At 35.0% G+C, this 24070-nt stretch overlaps 2 protein-coding genes across 8 annotated transcripts; one reads left to right on the top strand and one right to left on the bottom strand.

Moving 5' to 3' along the window:
- LOC106137015 (BRISC complex subunit FAM175B) lies at positions 1–3319 on the bottom strand. Of its 2 annotated transcripts, none has more exons than XM_060945396.1 (3): positions 3112–3319; positions 1586–2554; positions 1–1242 (listed from the first exon to the last, which is right to left on the bottom strand). In XM_060945396.1, the coding sequence occupies exons 1-3, from the start codon at positions 3163–3165 to the stop codon at positions 1132–1134; spliced, it is 1134 nt and encodes a 377-aa protein (XP_060801379.1). In that variant the 5' UTR covers positions 3166–3319; the 3' UTR covers positions 1–1131. The 2 variants fall into 2 exon arrangements, with proteins under 2 accessions (XP_060801379.1, XP_013193206.1); XM_013337752.2 differs by having other exon boundaries at positions 13–1242; positions 2947–3315.
- Positions 3320–4097: 778 nt separating this feature from the next.
- On the top strand, positions 4098–24064 carry LOC106136816 (cytosolic purine 5'-nucleotidase). 6 transcript variants are annotated; one of them, XM_060945663.1, is made up of 13 exons: positions 4098–4447; positions 5368–5577; positions 14591–14664; positions 14773–14890; positions 15072–15167; positions 15252–15398; positions 16507–16783; positions 17166–17340; positions 19731–19953; positions 20209–20356; positions 20918–21072; positions 21541–21637; positions 22337–24064. In XM_060945663.1, the coding sequence occupies exons 2-13, from the start codon at positions 5399–5401 to the stop codon at positions 22448–22450; spliced, it is 1803 nt and encodes a 600-aa protein (XP_060801646.1). In that variant the 5' UTR covers positions 4098–4447; positions 5368–5398; the 3' UTR covers positions 22451–24064. The 6 variants fall into 6 exon arrangements, with proteins under 6 accessions (XP_060801646.1, XP_060801645.1, XP_013192936.1 ...); XM_060945662.1 differs by having other exon boundaries at positions 22334–24064; XM_060945664.1 differs by lacking the exons at positions 4098–4447; positions 5368–5577 and adding exons at positions 9181–9393; positions 10843–11084 and having other exon boundaries at positions 22334–24064.
- The last annotated feature ends 6 nt before the right edge of the window (positions 24065–24070 follow it).

Here is a 24070-nt window from a genome sequence, read left to right as displayed (position 1 = left end):
TTATTCTTACCATTATAACAGAGAAAGAATTGAGATTTAATAACATCTTAGTGAAAAATACTATAATAATATTTTGTAATTATTTTAAATTAAAACATGAATGGGCGGGGAGCATAGACTAAAGATTAACTAGACAAAGCCTTTTGGTACAATCATATGGATGTGTAATGGTACGTTTTGTAAAAGTTTGTCTATTGGTAATTTTGTCTAAATAAGCCATTATTATAATAAAGTAGAAATTATATTAACTGCTGCTGTGTATCACGTCATAATAAAAGCATGCCGTGCTACGGGGGAACGTTAAGAAAAATTGAGAATAAGCATCAAAACACTTCTCATACTTTCAATTATTATACAGAACTTTTTCCATTTTATTTCTTGAAGATAAATCCATCATTAAGTTGAACGGGGCCTTTAAGTTACTAATCTCTTAATCTTTTTCAATACCTCTTACTTCAATCGGCAATTTAAAAAAAAAGTTTATTTTGGAAATCCTAAATATTTTATATAATAAATAATTGTGTAGTATCAAGTAGGTTTTATTTAGTAAAACTTTCAATTCAATCAAAACTTGTGAAATGAAATGCTTAAGGCAAATTACTTATTTAGTCAGTGGCTGTTAGAAAAGGCAGGTACTAAAATCTGCTGGGAGTATGTGACAAGTACGGCGAAATCAAATATAAGTTATATCAAAATCCAATCTTCATGTTAGTTCAAGTGGTAGACTAGGAAATCTAAACTATGTGACGAGTTTCGTTGAATTGAAAACAAGCAGTACTAAGTACCTACCAACCAATGAAACTTCAGTTTAAAACTTTCAAATAAAATAACCCAACATAGTCATCTTTAGTCTAGATTGAGCATGACACAATTATTTTGAATTTGAACTTAAAGTACAGATTAACAAATATGCACTCAAAATACCTTGTAGTTATTTGTGTTTAATTTTTTAACTATAACAATGATTTTATCTTTACATAAGAGTTCAGAAACGTTTGCTATATAGAAAGATATGAACAGTACATTTCAAAAAGTAATATAACAAATTTTATTTACATAGATAACAAAGTGGTCAGAAAGTATGTTAATATCCCAAATTATGGTAACTTAAATGGTCTCTTAAGGCACTTATCAATATTCTGGTGAACTGTCTCCTAAACAATTGTCATTCACAACATTTAGCTTCTTCACTTTCTTGTCTTCCACATAAAAACAAATCAAGTCATCACAATGGTTCTGTTTCTGGAAAAGAAGTTAAGACATTTTTGATTTCATACATACATATATCGACATCAAATACTAATTTTAATATTAGTTTACCACTGTTTTCATTTATTGGTGTAGTGTAGAAAAAAATACAGCAAACACTCTACTATTATCTTTAAGGTTATTATTGTTATAAAACCAATCAATTGTATACAATGTGGCTGTGATATTGATTATCCTACATACATCATCATCCTTTTGGTGGTAATCTAGGTTGCATCCGTGAGGATTCCATGGAGATTCTAACTAGTCTGAAGAAGAAACTGAATTATGCAAAGTATGTTCATGAATAATATATACTCAAGTATTTGATACTTACACTGGTAGATGCAACTTCCTTCTTATTCTTTAAAACAGAAGCATATTTGACAGGTTCACTGGAGGTGGATGGCATAAGAATAGGACTCTCCTTTAAACCACTTTCATTTGTAAATTCCATGTTTTCTCTAAATGATGACACATGGTTGCTATTCAGTACTAGGTCAGGAACATCCAGTATATTTACTTCATGCACTGTTTTCAGGGCATCAATACAAGCTTCTGCCATTGCTGCCTCTCTGTTTTTGATGCTCTCCTCCATTGCTTTATTGTATGCAGACTGTAAATCTACAGCTTGCTTTTCAGCCAATATAGCAGTCATTTGTTTGATTTCAGCTTCTAAATCCCTAATTATGTTCTCATTCTTGGCAGCAATTTTGGCTTCTTTTATTAATCTGACATCTACAGCTTCCTGAATATGTAATATAGCATCTGAACCACAACTTTCTTGTAAGCTTTCCTTTACAATCTTATTAAATACACAATGAGGTGGCAATCTATGGGGCTTTTTATACCCAGCTAATTTTTCACCTAAATTAGCAGTCACATCCTCAATGTACTCATACATATCATAACAATTTATTTTTCCAAATCTATATGTAAATGTATGAGTTGATCCTGATGAAGAACTTTTGTTGGATAAATGACATGTCACAAATGTCTTCTTTCCGTGATGTCTTTCAAAATATTTTTGAAGCCCTTTAGATATTAATTTATCTCGAAAAGTAGGTTTTATATTAGTATTCTTTCTGTATTTGTACCATCCAACCACTTCGCTTGCTGTATTAGAAAGAAAACCAGATAAAATATCCTCTTTTATCCTGCCAGTTGGCAGATAAAATAATGAAACTGAAGGTAATGGCAATACAGTCCTTATAACTATTTGAGTATCAAGTCGGGCATTATCACTTTGTGAGTCTGATATGTGGTTAGTTATTTCAGAAGTTATATCACCAATGAGAAATCCTTCCTGAAACCAATATAACATTATTGTGACTTAATGTAATCTCCAATGGAAACATTGCATTTGCACCTGTTCCATTACTATCATGTACAAAACACTTTCTGAGTTAACTTATACTGAGTAAAAATATAGTGTGGACTCCTGCACATTTAATCAACAGGATGTAAAATCATTCATAATATAATTTTTTATGGTGAAAATTCACCAGTAAAGGTTACAGTTACAAGGAAGTCGTCTAGTATAAACACCTGATTTACCTAATCCAGGATCGCGATCACATGGCTCGGGTTGAGGCAGTTTGCCTTACCTGCCTGGAGTAGAGTGGAGCTCGCCGGAAATATAATGACTATGTAAGTATAGCTGAATATAGGTTTATATATTATTATTTAAATATTTACCTGGCTGTTCACAGAATTTGCACATTCGTATAACAAAAACGACAGCGCAGTGCCACTTAGTGACACTTTTTCCGTGTATGCCATTGTTTTACTAAAAACTGATGCGACAAAGATATCTTATCTTATAAAACTAAGTTAACAGAACTTAAAAATTGTTAGAAACACCTGATTATTAGTAATTTTCGACAATATTCGGCCAATCTTGAGATACTGACACATTTTTTTTTGTATAATTAGTGTTGTCCCTCGATTGTTTACGACGAAAGTCCATCCACTACTGATGACCTATCGATCATTGTCCTTAACCAATTTGATAGTAACGATACTATTGCTGCTGTGCTATATAAGGTAAACAATAGATATCACTATCAATAGTTTTAAGTCTATAATGTTATCCAGGCCCAATAGCTACATAACAAAAAATGTTTAATTCGAAGCCATCCAATAGTTCTAGTTAGTTTTTTTTTAATTCCCTTGTATCACATCACTGTTTTGTTAGATGATATTGACTTAAAATAATGTCTTTTCCGACAATTGTCAAAAAAAGCTGATTAAGGTATCTCGAGACCGGAGGGCTGGAAATGATCTGGCGCAGAGAATCAGCATTGCCATTCGAAATGGCAATGCTGCCAGCCTTCTGGGCACACTCCCGCAGATTGATACTATGCAGGGACTATACAATTTGTAAATTTAATTTTAATAATAAATACATCTAATATTATAATTATGATTAATTATTAAAATTTGTAAGTAGTTATTAGTAATAAGTGATAGTAACCTTAATAAAACTAAAATAAATCTTAATAAAACGAAAAAAGCCTAAATATAAAACTAACACTTTATTAAAAAATGCAAGTCCCGGCAGATTATCTTCGGACGGAGTTGAAGCGGAAGCGATGTTTCGGCTCGACCGCCACGGAAGATCACGGAAGATTACGCCAAGCGTAAACATGTCGCCACATAGTCTTGACGTAAAGTGCCCTAGTTTTTATTTAAGTTGTAATCATCTTTTTTATAAGTAGTTTTATATTTAATTGGTTATTTCTCGTGATAATAGATTTGATTAGTCTTTTATCGATAAGAAGTCTATCAAACGGAAACCTCGGGTAGCAACACTAATGTTTTGACACTTGGTTGGTTGACACTTCTCTTCGTTGACGTTTTACTTGATTGTACAAAAAGAAGGTTCACATCTCGAATCCGTTCTGTTTTTTTTCTGAAAGTACCTTAGTAATTTTAGTTTAGTCAGTTTTCAAGAGATAGTAAGATACATACAATTATTTGGGATTTTTTTAATTATTCCATCCATTTGCGTTGGTGACAAAATTAGAAATACACAGTGTTATTTAATATCGATAACCTTTTTACCCTTTAAGTACACTGCAGTGCAGATTCAGTTAAATAAACCTATTTCATCAATTCGTGCTATTTTAATTCGTGAATATGCGTATGTGATTTCAATATTTATGTGTTTTAATTATAAAGCTTGCGAAGAAAATTGGTAAGACACAAATACATACTGAATTATTTAGTATAAGTACCTACTAGGTAACATAGCAAAACAATAAGTTTGTCTACTTCTAGCAATAAAATAAGTGTCTCTGTTATATCATCGCTTATGTTATGAATACAATTATTAAAAACGTAGTGGTTATATTCTCTTTGACAAATATGTAGCTGTACTTATAATACCAATTAGGTTTACTCCGCGGTTTTGCTCGCGCGCATTATTGTGTACATATTATGTATGTTTTGCTGTGATAAAAAATAAAAACTGTGTGGCTGTAGGGGTTTTCGATGATTATTGTACAAAAAGCAGACAAAGAATTTATTAATCACATTTTTGAGTTCAGTTCATATTATATTCTTTTTACTGTGGCTTCTCTTCTGTTGGCATTTTCTTAAATACAAGGAGAGCAAGTGCAATGCATTATTTGACCTTGTCTGTATAACCTTAGTTATCTTGACCATCAGTAAAATTGAGGTCAAATACACTCCATTTTCATTTTTAAAAACCCTAAGGGATCAGTACTTTTTTCAGGGCCAAATAGAATAGTGCTATTTTTCTGAGAAGAAACATGTAGCAATGACAGAAAACAAACTCGACTTTCTCTTTATAACATTACTTGTATGTTGAATGGAATGATAGAGAGCCGTTTATCATCATACAAAGTGTGCACTACCCAGTGTGTACGCCCATAAATATTGAAAACAAATAAGATTTTTCTGCAGATTTCATTGTTTTAGTTTGTTGTTGTGGCCCAACAATAATTTTTTTTTAAAAACTCATAAAATGTTGAGATTTTTCAGCAGTGTTTCATAACCATTTGGAGTTCTAAGGCAGAAGTAATTGCACTTAAAATGTAATTAAGTAATACTCTTACTATTTTAGTTACCTCTGATAGTATTTCATCTTTACAGATATTGACACTCGGAGATAACAAGATAGTGCATGTTTAGGTTATCAGGAATTCTGAGTAAACAGATAAGCACAAAACATTTTTGTTTCTATTTAATTTCTAAACGAAGAAGACATCAAAGGTTTTTCGAAATGGAGAACACAATTTCGGCACTGATGAATCAAGACAACTCATATGTCTATAAGAAATACTATCGGCGTGCTGAACATAGGTAAGTTCGTGAAATTTTAGTTCATAAACATCTTAATCTTAGCTTAATCACTCATGTAGTTCATCTGCAGTTATTGATTAGAGGACCTTTTTTCATCACTACTTTAATGTTGTCAAATATAAAGCCACAAGAGACAAAGAAATTCAGTAAAATAAACAGCCTACCCCGCATCATCATAAGGCAAGATATGTATGTTTTAAAGCTTTTTGGTATTTATGTCAATCTTAAATTATTATATTGGCCTTAGACTTAAAATGTACTCATATTTTAAAAATATCTAGTATTCAATTAAATCATGGCTTTAATCCCTCAAAATATGAAATGTTTGGCTCTAGTTTATGTTTAACTAGAGGACGTGCGCGGCTCCGCCCAAAGTCCCGATAATTCCCATTCCCGCGGAAATTTTTCGAAATCCTCTCTTGGTTCTCTTGGTTGGTTCTCAACCATACATGACAAATTTCGGCTTCCGCGCGAAATTAGCGCCATCTATAAAAGAATAGTTTTTCGCAACAGGTTCCCACGGGAACTTTATATTAAGTCACTAACACACAAACAAACTTTGGCATTTATAATATTAGTTGGGATTGGGATATATAGGTTACAATTTTAACACCAAATTTCATTATCTGTTTAGATGCAATTTATGATTCTGGCTATTGAAACTTTGAAAAATAACATTGTTTATCTCAAGTGGCTACTCGTCACGGAGACAAATGTATTTTCTTATGAAATGTCGATATAGCTTAGCTGGACTGAATAGATGCGTACAATAAATTTATTTGATAAGATATCATATTGCTTTTGTTAAACTGTTTACATCAGATGTGACCAGTCAAAAGTTATCACAGTGTGGGGTCACAAGGCGTTACTAGCTTGTTTTGCGTGCGCGAGCGTCGTCCTCGTCAGTTCTATTACAGAATATTTACAAGGAGGTCGTTGTTGAAGATTTTTCATAAAAAGAAAATATAAAAGATTCTAATAAAAATGCCTGACGGGTTTGAAAGTGCTTACCCGTTGTCGCCGTCAGTGAGTCCGGAAGATATTCGCGCACGCGCAAATTCTTCGTCTAAAAAGAAGAGGCCAGTGGTTGCGTTCATCGCCGGCGATGAATCCGTAGAAATACCTGACAAATCATTAGTTGGTGTGAGCAAGCCGTTAGTGAGAAGCGATAAAAGCGAGGTGGAATTGGACAGCTTCGCAGAGTCACTGACCACTATGCATAGCACTTGGTTTGATAAGAGAGCCCTCGAACACAGGTTTGTTTTTCAATTAATTTAAGATTGGATGGAGACTACGAATATTACGATACCTACTACATACGCGTATTTAAATATGAATAAACCTTCGTGGGTATGCCTATTAATTTTATATTCATGTCATGTTATTTTATCTTGTTAAAATTCCAGTTTATTTTAGTCAGATTTCGTGATCGGCAAAAGGTCATACTACATTCAGTCACATCATTCACTTTAGGTTTTTTTTTGATTACAGTTTACTGGACAAAGTACATAATAATAAACTTGTTGGAATACTTATTCTATGAATTTATTCTTCAGCGGTCGGTGTTTGTGTCGTTCGATCATCTGCCATTATAGCTATGTTCTGGTCTTCAATATCTTATATATAAAATTCTCGTGTCACAATGTTTGTCTCCGTACTCCTCCAAAACGGCTTGACCGATTATCATGAAAGTTTGTGAGCATATTAAGTAGGTCTGAGAATCGGCCAACATCTATTTTTCATACCCCTTAGTGATAAGGGTTGTCCACCCTCAACATTTTTTTTAAATAGAAATTATTTATATGGCAAAACAACGTTTGCCGGGACAGCTAGTATTTCTATAAAATTTTAAACTCCACCGGAGTGCTACTCTAGAGTGCCGTGTGGTTTCCGGTACTTTAGAATGGAACTACTCCATATCTTTCCTATGGTTGTCATAAAAGGTGACAAAGGGTAGGCTTATAAACTTGGGATTCTTCTCGTAGGCGATGGGCATTAGCAACCTGTCACTATTTAACTCTTAATTTCATCAGAAAGCCATACAGCTGAAGGTGGCCTTTCTGTATTTTAAGACTGTTGGCTCTGTCTATCCCCCACGAGGGATATAGACGAGACTTTATTTATGTAAGTATGTTTGTTTTTAAAATTCACGGCTTCCGTCAATTAATCGATATGGACTATAAAGGTATGTTTACCTGACTAACGTTACAGACAGGACAGAGTGTTTGAGTGGCAGCCGGATAAATGAAGTACTTTGGCGAGTATAAGGCAAAGGAAGCAAGTTCTGTAGTTCGTGCCAAATTATTTTACATACTCAGCAAGTTTTTAACATAATGGGCATTTGTTTATTGAGAAAAGTCCTGAACAAAGGAAAGCTTTATTAAGACTATAAAATAAACCGAAGACAAGGCTAATACTACCCATTTCTTTATAAAAATTTTATAAAGATCGGTTTAGTGGTTTTTAACGTGATAGACGGACTTACATATACGCCTTTACATTTATAATATTAGTATGGATACATATTCACAAAGCCTATCACATACGTTTTATGTTACCGTTCTTTATATTTTTTTTATTACATAACTTAGCTAATTTTTTTTTTCAAATAGCTCACTCGCAGAACCTTATTGTTTGTCTGGTAATTCTAAAATCATTGCCGCTTTAGGTCAGTCATTTAAAATTTATTGCTGAAAATCAAATAAATAGATGGCATCATAACTACAGCCTTGTTGAAATCAAAAAAGTACTCGTATCTAATTGCATTGAATTTATACATCATTATCAACTAGTTACGTAAGTTAAGTATCCGTTTAGTGATAAACAAACTCATGTTTATTCTTATTAAAGGGCCTCGTGTGCGATAGATTTTCAAAAGTTTGTGTTACCTGGGACCACTTCGTACAACATACTTCGACTGAGACCAGACAGTAAGAAAATGTTCTAATGAATTACCCTTATCAAACGAGGTTATCAATAATGTCATTAAACTTTTGAGTCAATGTTTCATCACGCATTGAGAATTTTTCCATATTTAATTAGGAATTGTTCCGTATGGAAATATCCAGTTTGCTTCTGCCCAGGGATTAGACTAGAATTTAGTAATTAAATGGCTTTCAAAAAATCTGACATGAAAACTTTCATGAAAAAATATCGTCAAGAAAGAAAAATATCAGCCCTTTCCTTCACCTTTTCCTGTTGTCACTCCTCCTCCACATACTTAGATCCTCACTCCACTCTATTCGCATACTTTAGACTGTTTCTCGTTTCTCTAATTTCTCTCAATCATAATTTTAACCGCTTATGGGAGTCGTTATAAGTAGTCAAGAACTATGAATCCGAGAAAGAATGCTTTTGATTGAAAAAATGTCAAAGTCGGGTCCATAGGTTTGAACTTGATTTGGTTGCTATTGCTACGGTGCCACACGATGACAAGAACTGCCACACATACTTATCGAAATATAAAAAAAAATATATATAAAAAATACAGTACTATGCATGCTACGTAACTAGTTGAATGAGTGCGCCGGCATATGAATCAGCTGTTAGGAGTCAGCGGGCCGTGGGGGAAGCGGCAATGTAGGCTATATGCTATCGCCACACCGGCAAAGCGTCAGTGTATACGTGATGGTCTGCGACGACGCCGCCGCCGTCGCCATCGAAACCTACTCCCAATAATTGTTATCTCTTATCAATATCACTGTGATCTTGACTTTGTGACGCGATTTCCCTTCAGTGTTGTCAATTCTGTTTTTGTTCGCTAACGAACATCCGCCCACAGCGTGTATAGACTCAAGCATTTTCGCTTTCTCGACGGTGTTTATTTTCGCTTTGTTGAATACCAAACGATGATTTGCATTTTGGATACTTTGACAGTTACAAACATTTTCAGTTCATGAAAATTGTTACTTTGGGGCTTTTGAAAGTTCGCTTCTGCGTTTAATTTAAGTTATTAAGAAATTTTTGTGCACTTTAATTTTATAAGTTAATGTGCCTTAGTGTAACACCTAAATGAGTTTTTAAATTTAATAAATATCTACGAGTTCCGTTCTATATTCTCAGAAGTCAGTTAATCACTTTATGAGTCAAGAATTACCTACGTATTTGTTTCCTTTGTCTTAGATCGCTTTGTTTTCAATTCTACGATTCTTATGTTTGTTTTGATGACGGTTGAATATAAAACAAAAGTATATTCACCTCTATTATTTAATTCAACCGCGAGTTTTCTAGCAGAATCAAAATAAAAGTAGTTATCAAGTTAAAATAATCATGAAAAGATTATTAATGTATGCAAACGGGAATAAACGCGAAAGTTAGAATGCATGAAAAGATGTATTTATCATAACAATATAAATCACTTCATCTAAAACACGTCGTCAACAGGAAGACAACAAATATGAGTTCCCGCATAGATGATAAAGTATATAATAACTCGTAAATCGAGCTAACAACAAAATTGCTCTGTTATTGATGTACCTATTAAAATATAGTAGTAAACGTGGGTGTCTAACCGGCGAATTATATCGATTGGCGACCTTCCTGGCACCCGCGTCCCCATGCGCCTTGCATCCCATCCCGGTCTCCCCGACAACTCATTATATTATTCCCTATATCGAGTTTAGGTAGGAATTTATGGTATGAACCTACGTCACACTAAATTATTGTAGCCATCGTCATCAACAAGTGTCGTCCGGCGTAGCTGCGTAAAAGACGTGGGATTACTTAATTATGCAATCCTTATTAATACCAGAATATTTTTTCCGAATCCAATGGTTATACCTTGTTAATTTTGTGAAAGTGCTCTTGCTTCTTATTGATAAAACTATGAGGGTATTTGATGTTTAATGTTGATCTTCGGCAATAAGTAGACTAGAAGTTGACACTAACGGCATGCGTAGTAGCAATTTTTCATATTAAAATTATCTTCTGCGCAGCGTTCATAGAGTGGAATTTTGTTCAACTTTCGTGCCGGGCAGCCGGGTACTCTAATATCATAAACCAAAATACCGTAAAATACCTATCCGAATATGTTATTTCAGACTTTCCCAGCCTTGATCAATTAAGATGATATAACTACGTACTTAACATAGTACCTAATTTAGTAATCTGAACCGGTCTGCTGCGTGACCCTGTTACATGTCTTGTTACTGTCAAGGATATCCAGTCAAATGCTTCCTGCGTTTTACACACGCCGGTATATGTTGGTGCAATCACAAATATTACACACGTCGTTCTATATTTAACAACTATTTTGTTTATACTTAGTGATACAGGAGTTATACCAAGAATTGCTTAACCGTAATTAGCATTCCGAAACGTGGGCTGTCTTAACAAACATTTGTGAATCAAAGTTAGTGTAAGTAGGTCGTGTTAGAAAACTATAGCATTTGCTTTGCCATGAAGCTACTCGGTACAATGGCAAATGGAACAGAGTTGGTCCATTTTTTGCCGGACCATAAAGCATCATCATATGGAACAGGAGACAGATACACCGCAGCACCCAACGAGTGAGTAAATCATTCATAGTAGTAGGTATATCGTCCTTGAAACCATTGTTTTAGCAATACAATGCAATGTTTACAAAGGTAGGTACTTCATGAGTGGAACTTGCCGAATTCATGATGTTCATAATAATTAATGGATTCGAAAAATCGTGTATAATATTTTTGATGTCTATTTTATACTATTTGACGTTGAAATAAGGTTTTTAAACTTTGCGGCACAATTTGGAAATAATGTTTTTTTTTTAATATTTGTAATTCCATGCAGCTTGGACTTTAATTGGCTATTAATCAGTCTTGAAAATACTGATAGGCCGCGTTCAGCTGTTTGGCTTAATGATAGAATTGAGATTCACATAGTGCTATTGGTTGCTATCCCTTATCCCTTAGTATCCCTTAATCGCCTTTTACGACATCCCTAGGAAAGAGATGGAGTGGTCCTTTTCTTTTTTGTGCCGTGTGGTTCCCGGCACCAATACAAATACATTTTTACGTATAATGATATTTAACCATTTTACTCTGAGATTTATCTTAGACAATTTCACATTCAAGTTTTACAGCAATTATAAAAAATATTTAAAAAGTTTAATAAATTTGTGAAAGGTGAAAACAGGTTCTGTACATGCCTATTAACTATGGTTAAATTTACATCTTGGAATGATTCACGCATGCCTAAAATGCACGTTCATATATACAATCCTAGTTTTAATGGAATAATGCACATTGAGAGATTTGACAAATGGAAGAATAAAAGGGGAAATTTCATTGTTAGGTCGTATTCGACAAAATTGCACGTAATTTCAGATATCTTGTCATCAGCAGATGGAATTTGAAGTCGTCGAGTATTCCTATTGGGCTGAGTGTGGGACACAGTGTCACCAATGTGGACATTCCATTAAAACTAGGATTTTAGGTTTCATACATTAATTTTGAATTATTTATTGTGAATTATACGCAGTGACTGATTTGACAAATAGTAGAATGCAAGGGGCAACCTCTTCTTTAAAAACAAAGGAGTAGAAAATACTATGCCATTATCAGTACTATAAAATTCTCATGTTATGAGTTTTATATAATTGGGCGTTTATAAAGAAAGTACTTATCTGGGTGTGGTACCGCTACGTTCGGTACTTACAGAATGTGATTCTTTCGGTTTCATTATCAGATCGAATTACACGTAAATTCCAATATCTAATATCTTGGCAGATGTTCATCTAATAAAAGTATTGGCATTTTGCTGGAATTTGATGTCGTAGAGTATTCGTATTGGGCTGAGTGTGGGACACAGTGTCACCAATCTGGACATTACGGTCAGGCGCCAAGGTTTAATTCTGGATAACACCTGGCTTGCCGGCTTCTCAATGCCAGTTATATTTATTCGATATGCGGTGTTTCACTAAAGATTTGTAATGGAAATTTTTACCGCTATGGAAACACGTAGTTAACGTTACGTCACGATATTTACCCGAAAGTAGTTAATGTAGGTCGAAGGTCAGTGCAGTGTTAAAATCGTTTCAAAGCATAATGAAGATTTTTATTTACCCTTTTATATGTATTGTTGATTTAATTTCAAAAAAAGTTTTATATTCGCACGTTCCATTCATAGTCGTAACTTTGTTGTGGTTTAAATTTTAATAGTCGTAAATGATATATCAGTATAGTAGTAAAAAAAAAATACCAGAAATTTAAAATTGAGGACTAACATAGTTACAAAATAGAAACGTAAACTACTCTCCAGTTTTAGAATAATATGGCAAGCGCGTCATGAAAAATATTTATGACACATTGATCCATCCTGTATTTAGAACTAAGCATCTTTAATCGTTAACACGATGGAAGATTTGGCTTCTGAATAAAGCCATATAATCTGATGACATAGAAAGACTTAAGCTGCTATGTAGTAGAAAAATAATTTTGTGTATGAACGACAAATTTCAATCATTGCGGGGCTGTTCCCAACACTTTACGATATAATATTCGATTTGAATTGAAATATTTCGTGTGCATGTAACGTTGCAAGGGTGGGTGGGGCCGCACCCCGCACGAACTTCTATGTACTGGTGACACAAGTAAAATTACTGTGACTTTTGGCCTACTTTACTGTTTACCGTACATGTTCCTTATCGTGGCTCAGTCTGACGTAAGTTAGTGCCTGCAGGCATGCGTCGGCGGATATCCGCTAGCCATCGCGTGCTTTGCTTGATGTAGTTAATCTTCAACTGCTAAATGCTGCTATTAAAGTGTTAGCTTCTTAAAATATTCACCTTCTAAGTTACGACATAGCAATTTAAGGGGCTTGAGCTTAAATTGTTTGTATTTTATGTCTTTCATTAAATATTTTTTTTTTTGCATTATACCAGTGTAATTAACATCTTCGTAGGTTAATGAAGACATTCATGTCCTATATTCTACATATTAAAATCAAAAGAAGTGTGAACTAACTCCACATGATAAAGATTTTTTTCACTGAAAGTACTTAATTGGTTGTTGGATAGAATTTCCGTACAATTCATGGTCAACACTCAACAATGCAAACTTTCAGTTACAACCGTTCCTTGCCTTGAAAATAAAATTAAGAATAAACATTCTTTCATGACCGATTTTAGGTGTTGAATGCTATTTTAGGTTAGGTTACTAAATATTTCCCATTTCGTCTTGGTAGTGATACTTAACTATATTCTTTTCATATTTAATTTCGTTTCCATTAAATGTATGCTTCTTTTAACGCCAATTATGGCTATGTGGCTGGACTCTCGTTATTTTTAAAATTGTTCCAAATAAATTCTCAAATTGTATAACCTGTTGGGTAATTAAATAGATGATATTTTAAAAGCTGAACAATGATAAATGAACTCTGTGAATGGCATTGCGCCTGCTAACAGAACATGTCAGTTGGCAACTAGCATAATGAATTACTTTCCATAAATAGATATACTTATTTGTGTCTGCGTGTGCTGCTCTAGTTTTGGAGATTTTAGACCACGTTTTCCTAAATGAACAATACCAACTTCTAATGAATACTAGTGCCCCTCCCTGGCTTCCTCGGGGAGCGTTTATACATATATATAAACCTTCCTATTGATCATTCAAGCAATCAATCTTTTGTCTACCCCGCAAGGGATATAAGACGTGATTATATGTATACATATATGTATGAAACACTCCATATATTATAAAAAACTGCATCAAAATCCCTAGTGTAGTTTTGAAGATCTAATAGCATATGATTTATCTATTAGCTTCTACTTTTGGCTCCGTCCGCGTGAAAATTCCTTATATCCTTCTCCTTAGGTACTATGCAAAATTCATGCAGATCGGTTCACCGGTTTAATTGTGAAGAGGTAACAAATAAACAAAACAACAAATTCACTTTCGAATTTTAAAAATTAGTATGGTTTAAACAATAATACTAGGTATTAGGTTACATCACGCTCCAGCGACGTTCCAAACTAATTACGAATGTTTGACTCATAAATAGAGCAGCTATGAATAAATCCATTTTTTTGTTGCAGAATCTTCGTAAATAGATCTCTACATTTAGAAAATGTTAAGTTTTACGGATTTGATATGGACTACACACTGGCCGGTACGTACTTCACACGTTATGAAATGCACTTAACTATGTAGTGATAAGATAGTAGACACGTTAATTAATGCTGTTATGGATATTAATTTTCCATAATTTCTATTTCAGAATATAAATCGCCACAGTATGAAACTTTAGGATTTAATTTAACGAAAGAAAGATTAGTTTCCAAAGGATACCCTCGAGAAATATTAGAATTTGAATACGACCCATCTTTCCCAGTAAGGTAAGATATTTCTTATGAATTATTTATGTTTTACTTTAGGCTAACAACACAAATAAGTCTTAAATAAGGTTTTTTTTTGTACCGTATTGTAGTCATAAAGAGGTTTATACGAAGCACAACAAACACATCATTGTAATTAGATCAATTATACACATCAAGTAAATAAATTTTATTTTTTCAGAGGCCTGTGGTTCGACACTTTATATGGTAATCTATTAAAAGTAGATGCATACGGAAATATATTAGTTTGTGTTCATGGTTTTGAATTTCTTAAACAGTAAGTATAATGCGTGAAAACTTATAATACATATGTACATTTAATTTTTGTAGAATTTTCTTCTAATTTGTATTTCTGTTCCAGTTCACAAGTATACGAATTATATCCAAATAAGTTCTTGACGTTGGACGAGTCGAGAGTTTATGTTCTGAACACATTATTCAACTTGCCAGAAACATATCTCATAGCGTGTTTAATAGATTTCTTCACCAACTCACCACAGTATACGAGGTAAGTGTCATTTTTATTTGTAAATTAACTTCTTATTACTTGGGAAACCTCAAGGTAAAACAGTCTACGGTCTCAATAAGATTAAAGGGCTAAATATTCGTCAAAATAAGAAATTACAGAAGCAGGTATAAATAATCTTCATTGACTTTTACATTTTGAAATTTTGCGAAACGGGTATATCTACGGGTTTCGCACAAAGTATTTTCTTTGCCAAGTCTTGCATAATTAAGTCGAATGATTTTCTTAGAAATCTTCATGAAAACTCACAAAAGCTCAATAAGTCGCTTGATATTTTGCCTTTCCAGAAATTATACTATTTTCATTTACTCATTACAATATCATTGCCCATGATATTAATCTCTACACCATTGAGTATGAGGGCTCGGAAAACTGTGACCTTAATTACTGCGCCAGAGGAAATCCTCTGAAAATACTGGTCAATGAACTTGCGCAGTACCTCATTATGAGGTATGAGGTCCTCATATGATAAAAGACCCTTTTTGTTGCCTGCTCTAGATATAGATTACCATTTCAAATCTTAATCTTCAAGTATATTTCTAGATATTCAACATTTTATAACCAATCTAACATTTTTTTATCTTCTAGAGCTTGTATCTCGCTTGTTTTAAATAAAACATATCTAGGCTGTCAAGATAAAAACATACTTTTGATACCTTTGAAAGTAATTTTACCAACATTTGCAAACTTTGTCCAACATTTTCATGGTGGGCCGGAACCTCATTACACTAGGCGATATGTATTTTTACTTCAGGTTGAAAATATCATGCAAACCTCCTAAAAACGCTAGTCCAATATTCAGACAATATGGCTAGCCTTTGATAATTAAGGTGTTTCTTGTAATCTCTTGTCATTGTCGTTCACGATACCATTCCAGTAATTATACGAAATAAATTTATCCTCATATTGATACTTGTTCCGTATCTTTGAGATAGTCTAAGGTTCACGAGCATTACTTCCGAAGCGCTATTTGAGAACTGGTTTACATTTTTCATCTTTATCCCTTCGTTTTGAATTTTTCTTGCTAGAATATAAGAAACCCATACTAAATAATATAGATTCACCACACTAATAGAAACATCTTTTTTAGAGAGAAAACAGGCGTACGATGTGGCGATCTAGCAATGTCCTTCAGATCAATTTTCCAAGACGTGAGAAGCGCCGTAGACTACGTCCACATCCACGGGGACCTGAAAAAGAAAACCATAGAGAATCTAGACTTGTATCTGAAGAAGGACGAGAGGCTACCTATGTTCCTGTCTAGGATCACAGAAAGCGGAGCTAAGCTCTTCATTCTAACTAACAGCGATTACAATTTTACCGACAAAATTATGAATTACCTGTTTGATTTTCCTCACGGTGCCAAGGTTAGTGATGCAACAGACTTGTATAATGACATATAGACCTATTCTATATATAGCATACACGTGTTAGGCTCGTGAATAAACATGTGCACTTAAATATTATTCTTATTGCTTTAGCAGTATTCGGCGCAAAAATAACCGACTTCCGCGTTGCTTTTCTTTTCTTAATTACGCGTCTAATGATAAGGAAAATATTTGTAGTGCCAGTTGTCGACTTTGATTATGGCTTATCAACATTACTCCTTACTCACTAGATTGGATTAGATTTGCGTCATCAACTGCAATAAAAAGAATAAATGAATGTGAAGATAAATTTAACAAGTAGTGGACTTACGAATAATATGTATTTTTGGTTATAAAGAAAACGAAAACCTTTTGTTTCCAGCCCGAAGACCCACACAGGAACTGGAAGACCTATTTCGACTGGATCGTAGTGGACGCGAAGAAACCCTTATTCTTCGGCGAGGGTACCACCCTGCGGCAGGTGGACACCCGCACGGGCGCGCTCAAGATGGGTCACCACGTCGGACCTTTGCATGAAAAGCACGTCTATTCCGGAGGTATGGGAATGATTCGATGCGATGATAGTTAGAACGAAGGGTTAAACTGGCCTTGTTTAGATTAGAAATAGCTCATAATACTCGTACTGGTCTCATTTCGTCGGTGATTCATGAAGAATTAAATTAATTAAAAAATATTTGACTTTACTTGACGTACTTTTTGAACTTTTTTAGTAAGTCCGTTTAGGAACTACTTGTTTTGCCGGTTTTGAGTGAGATGATAAATCCTGAAATAACGTATTGCCGATTCGATTACATTACTCGACTCGAACTCATTGTACTTGCCTTATCTGAGGGTGTGGTTTCGTTTATGAACATTATTAGTTCTGAGAAATGGTTCTCTAGTCTTATGAGTATTATTTCAATCTATATATATAAAACTCTTCCGTTACTGAGTGACTGACTGACAGACAACGCACAGTCGAAACTACTGGTCGTAGACAGCTGAAATTTGGAATGTAGGTTCCTTGGGATATGTAGGGGAGCACTAAGAAAGGATTTTTGGAAATTCAACCCCCAAGGGGGGGAAAAGGGGTAAAAACGTTTCTATGAAAAATCTTATTCCTTGGGTTTTTAAACTTGAAACTTGGCATGAACACGTACATAGGCAAGTAAATATGTTTGACATTATAAGTTTTTTCAAACTACCCTCCAATCGTGATTTAGGGGGTGCGATTGGGTGACTGATTTATTAACGCACAGCCGAAACCGCTCGGTATAGGAGTCTGAGATTTTGAACAAAGGTTCCTTTAGTAACATAAGTGAGCACTAAGAAGGGATTTTTGAAATGTCAACCCCCAAGGGGGGGAAACGGGATAAACTGAGCCGGGGCTGCGGGAAAGTTCTAACGAGATACCGTGGCCCCGGAACGCAAAGGGCAACTGAAGGAACGAGGTGGGTTTTAGTCAGTAAAAGTCTGACACTCCCTTCCGTTCCACCCAGAGCGGGAGAGGTCATTTGATGATTTCCCATCCTTAAAAAAAAGACTTTGTATGACAACTTTCAGTCGTCTCTTTAACATAAATAATAACATACATAATTATGTACATACATGCATAACATTAATAACATCACGCCTTTAAATCCCTATTTTGTGTTAACACTACCCATACAAACAGCTAAAAGGAAACAAGTGAAGAGACGAAATTTGTCCGCATCCATTTTCACCTAAATTCTTAACGTTAATGAGATTTACTTTTTATTATCAGGTCAACCTAATAGCCTCACATGTACGTATAACTTCGTAAGAATTTTCTTTCAACTCCTAACCGTTGAGGAGTTGTACCTTCCATCATCAGCTCATTCACATGGGATGATGACTATCAGACGCAAATACTTAAACAGATCTATGAAATTGTCAAAAACGTAATTGCCTGTAAATTTGAGGTTTGCCCTTGATTTCCCTGGAATACCATCATCAGATCCTGACTAGGTAACAACGGGACCAACTTGAAAGTATACTCTACCGAACAAAAAAAGAATCACGTAAATCGGTCCATAAATCTCGGCGTAATCGGTATGCATAAATAAAACACCCGAATTTTATTTTCTATTAACTATCACGAGTTGTCTCGATGCTCGATAGATGGCGTTGGCATCGAGATAGATCGCGCTATGGTTTCGTTACCGTCATTTAGCTAGGTAGCGTAAAATATTTTAATTTATCGTAAATTTTAAATTATAAATTTTTAATTTTATAAATATTTTTTTATAATTTTGAAATTTACGAATTTAAAATTTATTTATGAAATTAAAAAACGCTATATATAACCGAATTACACGTGGGCGAAGCCGCGGGCGGAAAGCTAGTCAAATATATAGCGAGAAGGAAAACTTTATTACCCCCGATTAGGTTGTATAACTCAATATCTACGATCTATGTAATCAAAAATCTATTATCGGTGTTTATCTATGATATATTATTGTGCTGGCTAACTACAGCTTAACTAAAATATTCCATGATGAAAGATAGGGAGTAAGTTCCCATCGCCAACTTTGTATAAAAATCTCATAATTAAATTACACCTGTGGTATTGTTCCGCGCAAGAACTTTATTTTGTTCTATTACGACAATTTTACATTCCAGGACTTTATCTTTAGTCTCTGGGATTCGTCCTAATGCTCTATATTGTGAAATAGGGGGATTTTACCTATAGTCACCACGCTGAGCAGGCGGGTTGGTGACCGCTGTGTCTATTGATTCTGGACTATGTTGTCATATCAGTGTAGGAGGCTCTGCTGCCCACCTCCCGCTTAATCTTTATCTTTATCTCTTACGATACTCACGGGAAGATATGGTGTGATGCTATTCTACTCTGCCGGCGTCACACGGACAAAATATTGGCAGCTAATACAATAATATCAAGAAAGTTATTTCTTTATTCTTGCAGGTTCATGCGACGTTTTCACCGAGCTGATCGGCGCTAAAGGCAAAGACGTCCTTTACATCGGCGACCACATATTCGGCGATATTCTCAAGTCCAAGAAGATCGGCGGTTGGCGCACGTTCCTCATCGTGCCGGAGTTGGTGCAAGAGCTTCATGTGTGGACCGACAAATGTTCGCTGTTCGCACAGCTGCAGACCTTGGATGTACAACTAGGAGATATGTACAAGTGAGTAGGTTCATCTTTTATTATTGACTGTGTTAAAAATAAAGCTGAACAATGATTAGATACGGCGACGAACTCGATACTTTTCCACATTGGAAAAGGGTTCGACTGGCAGAAATGCCTTGTGGCATTAAGTCCTACATTCTTAGTTTAAATAATAAATCTCTGTTTGGAGGTATGATCTACCAATGAAACAACACGAAAATAGCATAACAACAAAAACGGATTTGAAAATCAATAAAATGTTCTCGTTTCCAGAGATTTGGACTCGAGTACTAAGGAAAAGCCGGACATATCTAAACTGCGCATGGCGATCCGCGACGTGACGCACAAAATGGACCTCGCGTACGGCATGCTCGGGTCTCTCTTCCGATCTGGATCCAGGCAGACCTTCTTCTCTTCACAGGTAATTATGTCACGAATTTGTCTTATCTTCTCTCTTTTCTACCACTCTTATTAATCTCAAAGCTAGAGAGAGACGATATTGCCTTTTAATGTTTGTGAATAAGCCCACTGTATAGATTGTATGAAGATTGACGAATGATTCGCAGAATCATTATCTAGAAACAAATCATAGACACATTTGATCTGGTTACAGTCAGTCACATGACTGTATGCACTGTCATCAATTCAGTTTACTTTTATGATCATTTTTATATGCCATTTATATACCAGTGACTATTGTAGTAGTTAGAACTGAATTGTACAATATGATATGCAATAAATAAATCGAAATTAATTTTCTCGGCCTCCTCAAAGTTCTGAAAGCACATTAAAGCGTCAATCTCGGCTATCATCGTTTGATGGCAGTCGTAAAACGATGTCAGATGCCTTTATGCGGCCTGAAATATCTAACACTAGTGATCTAGTCTAGTCTAACTTCAAACACAATAAAAAAAAAATTGTATATTTAGAGAAAAACTGTACTTCCATTTGTAAGGCAATTATTTTTTACATTTTACTTTAGGTGGTAAGGTACGCGGACCTATACGCCGCGTCGTTCCTGAACCTGATGTACTACCCGTTCTGCTACATGTTCCGCGCCCCGGCGATGCTCATGCCGCACGAGTCCACCGTCGCCCACGAGCAACACTTCACAGTCGACACCCCCACCATCGACAGGTGTGTGTGTGTTCTAGTTGTGGGACAGCATCAAAAGACATTTAATCCAGTATTATCGTAATCGAAATTATTGTCAAAAGTACCCGAAACCGCCGAGCCTGCATGAAGAGAGTTATGAATGTGGATGAAGCGAAGGAAATATGCAGAGATCGTGGCAAGTGGAAAGAGGTAGTCTCTGCCTACCCCTCCGGGAAAGAGGCGTGATTTTATGTATGTATGTATGTATGTATTATCGTAATCGTAATACTCTCCAACGCTCATGCTTTTGGATAAAAAGTCCAGCGATGAGTCTAATAGTGTCTCGTCTCACCGTTTGAACTCAATACCTCGTGAAAAGATCGCTGCTCTTGTACCTGATGATGAACTAAACTCAAGTTCAATCGTCACCTTGAACTTTCGCCGTAACGTACCCGATTTGATCGTGATTTTCTTTATTATAATAAAATACAATGTTATGTTTCCCCACAGATCGCGGCACCCGAGCGCGGTGCGCGCCTACAACGTGATATCGGAGGACTCCTCCGAGGACCACGTGGTGGCTGCACCAGAATTACCTGATGCTAAGGTACTTTAACATACTAGTGCACCTGCCCCCCACGTCGCTTCCCATCAATGTAAATTTTATTGTTTGTGTAATTTATTCTTGACACACAATTTCACAACTTACAGTGGGGTAAGGGCAATTTTTGTTTGTGGTAGTCAAAGTAATATTTATTAATTCTGATATAGAAGCTTTGTCACTGCGTAAAGTTTGATGCTAATCTGTGAAAAAATAAATATTGGAATTATATTTAGTATAATGATAGATAGTATGAATATTAGTACCTATCACTTAAAATTTTATGCAGCTCTTCTGTGTTTCTATTATGAGTTTGCATTTGAGTAAGATTTACTATTTTATTTAATTAAATAACTACTTATGATTATTCATCACCGGCGTAGAGTATTAAAATAGTGTATTGAAAGCAGGTGTTGATAACTTTAACTTCTACTCACTGGTCTGCCGAAACGGATATCTATTAAAATAAGCTTTACTGTATTAAAGTCAAAAGTACCCGAAACCGCCGAGCTTGCAGGAAGAGAGTTATGAATGTGGATGAAGCAAAGGAAATATGCAGAGATCGTGGCAAGTGGAAAGAGGTAGTCTCTGCCTAGGTACCCCTCCGGGAAAGAGGCGTGATTTTATGTATGTATGTATTAATAATATGGATTTTTCTGTAATAAATTGGCAAATAAATAAGCATTTGTACATTTTTTCCAGCAGACGCCAGCGTCCGTGCCGCACGCGCGGCCCGAGACGCCGCGCCAGCTGACGCACACGCACGACGAGGACTGCTCCGACGACGACGACGTCGCCAAGACCGCCGCCGCCAAGTAGACGACACGCGACACATCGCCGACATGTTGCTGAAACTGTTCAACACGCTGACACATGACGGCCAACATCTTGTCCAAGATGCAGCCCCTAAAAGTGTTCCTTATTCAATTTACGCTGCGATAATAAAAAAAGAAAAGAACAGAATGCTGATACATGAAGGTCTGACCTTCTGGTCTGGCTTTGCCAACATACAACCAATAAACATGAAATGTTCCTTATTCAATTTACGTCAAGATATAATTAAAGCACAAGATAGCTTAGATTGAAATGAATATATATGCTGCCTAAATACATATAAAACTAACTTTTTCCTGGAGCCGAAAAATTCCTTTACTAGCTAGTTGACATTTCAAGTTCTGATTCGACTATGAATTTTTGATTGGAGTTGTTGTTTCATGCATTGAATCTATTTTAAAAGTTTATGGGCTTGATAAGTGGCGTTAATTCAATACTGACAAATGGTTAAAATCCTATCAGAGATAATTTGGTAAACAATTCCTAAGTGGTAAGTCACTTCTGTGATGTATTAGCTCAGTAACAGTATAATCAATTCTGCTTTACAGTAAGAGTCAAAATAATTTTAAATTATGATCCTAATATGTTTAGTTTATTATGTCAATTTACTAAAATTAATCAATACAATATACCAACCCACGCAGAAACATTTTCAATTGATTTTTGTTACATAATTGGTACTTTAATGTTCTTTGACATTAAAATGTATTTATTATTTGACTAAATGTTTGAGGCTTGAATAGATGTTTTAACAAGTAAAAAGATATTTAGATCATCACAATAATGTTAATACTTCTAATGTTTTGTTTTGGTACACGTTTATAAACTATTGTTTTTTACCGATATAATTTACACTGTTAGCCTTTATTTTGTCTTGATATGACAATTTGAATCGACTGTTGCCTCAGTATCGTATCGGTTCGGTACGGCTACTTGTTTGATAGTCTAGGAACCGAAATGAATTCTTTCTGTATCTCTTTTCTTTACATGAAACAGTAGTCTTTCCAAAAAATTGTCTCAAGCAAAGACTCTAGAATTTTCATGAGTTCATGGCATGGGGCTTTACACAGTGATTAAGCATTTACCTTATCTTTCATGTTTCTTTATCGCGCAATCACCCACGCAGCCATTCAAACTTGTTTTTTCTTCCTGCTTTTTTTTCTTTTTGTTAAATTAAAAAGAATAACCTTTAAGGTTTGATACGATCTCTGCCGCATCGACACGATATACACATAATAGAAGCAAAAACACAAAAGAAGAATGTGAGATGTCCCTGTAACTAAATCGTGAACCATTTCCTAAAACAAGCAGAAGTTTCGATCATAGTATCCGTTCTGTAACCTTTTTTAGTCAGGTAAGAAACCACAGGGTTACCTTGAGTTGTGATTGGATATTATCGTGTTTGTAGCTCTTCACTTAGGAAACGAAAGTTTCAGTTGTTATGAACTTACAACTTCGTAGGTTTGGTGAAGCCAATTCCCAACATTGTGATGACGTGTGTTGTAAAATGTAGGTAACTAATGATTCGAATGTATGTACATAAATAAATTAATATAATATTGCTTATGTTAATCAGTGATTAAATGTTTTGTTACTTTATTTGGA

This window comes from Amyelois transitella, chromosome 8, assembly GCF_032362555.1.
Source record: "Amyelois transitella isolate CPQ chromosome 8, ilAmyTran1.1, whole genome shotgun sequence".
NCBI classification, from domain to species: domain Eukaryota; kingdom Metazoa; phylum Arthropoda; class Insecta; order Lepidoptera; family Pyralidae; genus Amyelois; species Amyelois transitella.
The sequence above is the reverse complement of the archived record's forward strand: the minus strand, read 5'-3'. Positions and strand labels throughout refer to the sequence as shown.